Source organism: Priapulus caudatus, unplaced genomic scaffold, assembly GCF_000485595.1.
Source record: "Priapulus caudatus unplaced genomic scaffold, Priapulus_caudatus-5.0.1 Scaffold967, whole genome shotgun sequence".
Taxonomy (NCBI): domain Eukaryota; kingdom Metazoa; phylum Priapulida; class Priapulimorpha; order Priapulimorphida; family Priapulidae; genus Priapulus; species Priapulus caudatus.
Window position 1 is genome coordinate 46,534 of NW_014578028.1, and position 3,977 is coordinate 50,510.

Consider the following 3,977-nt stretch of genomic DNA (forward strand, 5'->3'; position numbering starts at 1 on the left):
ATGGCACCCTGATGATGATGATGATGATGATGATGATGATGATGATGATGATGATAATGATAAAGATGATGATGATCATGATGATCATGATCATGATCATGATCATGATGATGTTGATGGATTGCACTGAACAATTCGGGATTCGAACCGTGTGTCTGGTTCAGGGACCACCCTATAATATCACTCTATACTAGCTCTCTTACAGTTTATGTGAAGTATGAATTGTGCTTTACTGCATTCACCACAGTAATAAGCGGAATTTCCATTCGATTTGCTATAAAAAAAAATTAATTATAAAATCACTCCAAGACGCATTGCTGACAAACATATGGCACGATTTTCAACAGTATAGGCACTTCATAAATCATTAGTTCATTGCTGCTGTAGTATGCACTTACGTACTACACGCACGCACACGGACCTGTATATATCACACACACATCGCAAAGTCCATCAGTCTTTGACTAGGACGCCCTTATAGATCAATACATTTATGATACAACAGAGTTTAGCCTGTATCGTCACCAGAGCCACCTAGGTTAATTTTGATTTCCCACAGCGCGACACCCATAGCATTTGGCAGCGGCAAATTATATATTATGTATTAACGTGCTAATTTTTCCTTGCAAAGTATCTCTATGAAGATGTTCTAAAGGTGGTCATTCATCTGCTAACTCATGATCCGTCACAAGGAAAACAAGCCAGCGAGGTTGGACACTTAGTTTGGCATAGCTTTGCCTTATGGTATCTATCCTACAACGCCATCTATGAGGCGAGGGTGCGCCTGTAGATATACTATCATCAGGAGTAGATGAAGAACTTCATCTACTCCTGCTATCATGTACAGGACACTATAGGATATCTATAGTACGCGTGGTTTGCTATGGTTTCCTGCTGAGTCGTAGAAGTTCTACCCACGATCCGGCACAGTTGAGGACAATATATACATTAACACACAGACACACACATATATATATATATATATATATATATATATCTATATATATATATATATATATGTATACATGTATATTGTTCTCAGCTGCAGTACGGCTTTGCGGTACGGTATCACGTAGCTCCCTCTAGAGGTCGAGATTGTATTCCTGGTGCAGCACAACTTTCGCCTGCGGTGTCCTGCACACCTGCTCCCCGTGCGCTGCAGCACACTCCCGCATGGCGGCGCGCGCGTCGCTCGCTGCTCCCAGACCCGTGTATGCGGTGTAGAGAAGCTGGTAAGGACGGCGGCGCGTGCTGCCTAGCGCGATGGCGTGCCGGAGACGCACGATCGCTTGCCGATGATGCCCGAACGTCATCAACCAACTCGCTTCGTACTCCAACACCGTCGCGTTGCTGCCGACGGGGATTCCCTCCGCTAGGTGGAGCAGCGCCCGCTCGGCGCGTCCGCCCTGCCGACGCAGCACGGAGTAGCGACGTGCGGTGTGCGCACGCGCGAAACCAACGGGTAGCAGACGCGAACCGTCGCCCCTGACGACGGCGTAGTTATATTCCGGTCGGCTGGCGACGCGTCGCAGCAGCAGCGGCGCGTTCTCGACGCTCACGAAGTCGGCGATGTCGTCGATGGTGGCGACGGCGACGGTGGCGTCGCGCAGGTAGCCGCGAGAGGGCGTGCGTACCCTGGCGGCCGCGCTCCACTCACGGTACTCGTAGTGTGTGCGCGCGATCAGCGGGACGTCACGGTGCAGCAGGGTATAGCCGCCTGCAAAACGTGGCAGAGAGGCTCTAGATTTACTCGCTGTTCATTCGCGATAGATCTAGATTACCGCAATATATAATATATATATATATATATATATATATATATATATAATATATATATATATATATATAATATATATATATATATATATAATATATATATATATATATATATATATAAAGAGAGAGAGAGAGACAGAGAGAGAGAAATACCGGCCAATTATAATATGGAAATATTTAGGATATGTTTGAAGAAACATTGTCACGCGCACACACACACACACGCACGCACACGCACGCACGCACACACATCTTACCTGTCAGGTGTATTGTGTAATCGACTACCACGCCCGTCACGTCTGGCTGTTGACCGACGTAAAACAAACACTCGTTCACATCCTGCGACGTGGTGGCGCTAGCGTAGCTCCACTTCCCGTTGTACGGACTGCGCGAGTCCGGCAGGTGGCAGCAGCCGTTGACGACAAACGCCGCCATCAGCGCGTAGAGGGCGCCACTGCGCCGACGTCGGCCGAGCGTCGCCCTGACGACCGCCACCAGCGCGGCGCTGGCGGCGATCGTCTGCAACACGATGACGTTGTGCACGAATCGCGGTTCCTTGTGTCGCTGCGCCGAGTACAGCGCCAGCAGCAGCAGCGCCGTCGCCCACATCAACAGGTGGCTCCGCCTGGCCTGAGTGCGGCACAGCAGCGTCAGCGCAGGAGACGCAAACATGGCGGCCACCACCGCGTTCTCCAGGAACACGTCCTCGAGGTATTTCCCGGCGCCCTGCCAGCCGAACAGCCGTGCAGCGTGTCCCTCGCGCACGTTGAACGCAAACCACTGCCGCGGCGACACTCCGAACACGCCGTAACGGACGTAGTCGTCGCCACAGCCGACGAGAAATCCGACGGCAAAGCCGACCGCGAGCGTCGCAAAGCAGGGTAGCAGCGTGCGCAGCCGCGGCAGCCAGTAGAGGGCGACACTGACGGCCAACAGCGCGGCGACGTCCAGCCGCACGTAGCAGACGACGCCGAGCGCAGCGCCGCACGCGAACACCGCCAGGTGGCGCGCGAGTCTTCCCTGCCGCGCGCCGCCGACGTGCGTTTTGATCGTGGAATTTTGATTCTTGTCGACTGCAGCAGCTGCTATCCTGCCATCATCAGCCGTTCTGCCACTACCATCACCAACACGATGTCCCACAAACTGTCTCTGACCACTGTCCAGTTCTTGGCAGGATTCGAAATCGTATTCATCACAGGTCGCACGTAGTTTTTCGAACAGGACCGCGAGAAGGAAGAAGACGACGGGAGATAGCAGACTGTTGACGAACGCGTGCGTGCCGAGCACCATCAACTGTGGCGAGAAGGCGACAGCAGCCGCCGCGACGGTGGCGACATCTGTCGAGCGGAGTGCGGATTTCGTGAAGCGATGCACGGCGACGGGAAGCGAGGCGGCGACGGTCGTGTGAAACAGCTTGCTAACCTATGTACACGTAAGCAATGGTCACGGTGTGAGGAGGGTTATTATGGTGGGGAGGGGGGGGGGATTCATGCGCGAAAAACTATACTTGGTTTTTGTTTGCTTTGTCGACTGATGAGTTAAAGAGTTAAAGAGCTTATTGTTATTATTATGATGATTATTATTGTTGTTGTTGTTGTTGTTGTTGTTGTCAACGTAATCACCAATGTCATCATCGTCATTGTGATGATGACAATGATGTTGACGGTCATGTGAAAATCCTCATACCTCACACAAATATCCTACCTTCATTTACTACCTACATGTACATTCAAATACCTCACATTCTTCATACCTGGAATGGGTTTGCGTCGAAGCAGAGCCACCTGGTGGCGGTGAACAGGAGCGCGTAGATGTGCGGATGCAGGAAACTGCGCATGCTGTACATGCCTAGTGCGGCTCTCTGCCGCTCGGCGGCGCTGCCGTTAACTGCCGGAGCGTCCAGGTATTCGTAAGGTCGGAAGCCGTAGCCATACGCCTCCGTGTGGGCTACTAGATAGCAAAATATCATAGAGACAGTCAGCTCTATATATACCCGTAAATATATCGAGATATCAGTCGAATATAGAAGATTCAACGACTTATCTAGTTGTCTAGTTTGTTTGTCGTTCGCCTGCGTGCGTGCGTGCGTGCGTGCGTGCGTGTGTGTGTGTGTGTGCGTGCGTGCGTGCGTGTGTGCGTGCGTGCGTGTGTGTGTGTGTGTGTGTGTGTGTGTGTGTGTGTGTGTGTGTGTGTGTGTGTGT

General features: G+C 51.5%; 1 protein-coding gene across 1 annotated transcript in view; it reads right to left on the minus strand.

Annotated features, from left to right (window-relative positions):
- Positions 1–265: 265 nt before the first annotated feature.
- The window catches only part of LOC106814710, an 8,067-nt gene continuing 4,355 nt past the window's right edge, over positions 266–3,977 (minus strand). The window contains exons 2-5 of the mRNA XM_014819057.1: positions 3,530–3,726; positions 2,034–3,198; positions 830–1,717; positions 266–795 (exon numbers count right to left, since the gene is read on the minus strand). Coding sequence (XP_014674543.1) covers positions 1,083–1,717; positions 2,034–3,198; positions 3,530–3,726 — 1,997 coding nt within the window. The 3' untranslated portion in view covers positions 266–795; positions 830–1,082. The remainder of the gene's footprint in view (positions 796–829; positions 1,718–2,033; positions 3,199–3,529; positions 3,727–3,977) is intronic.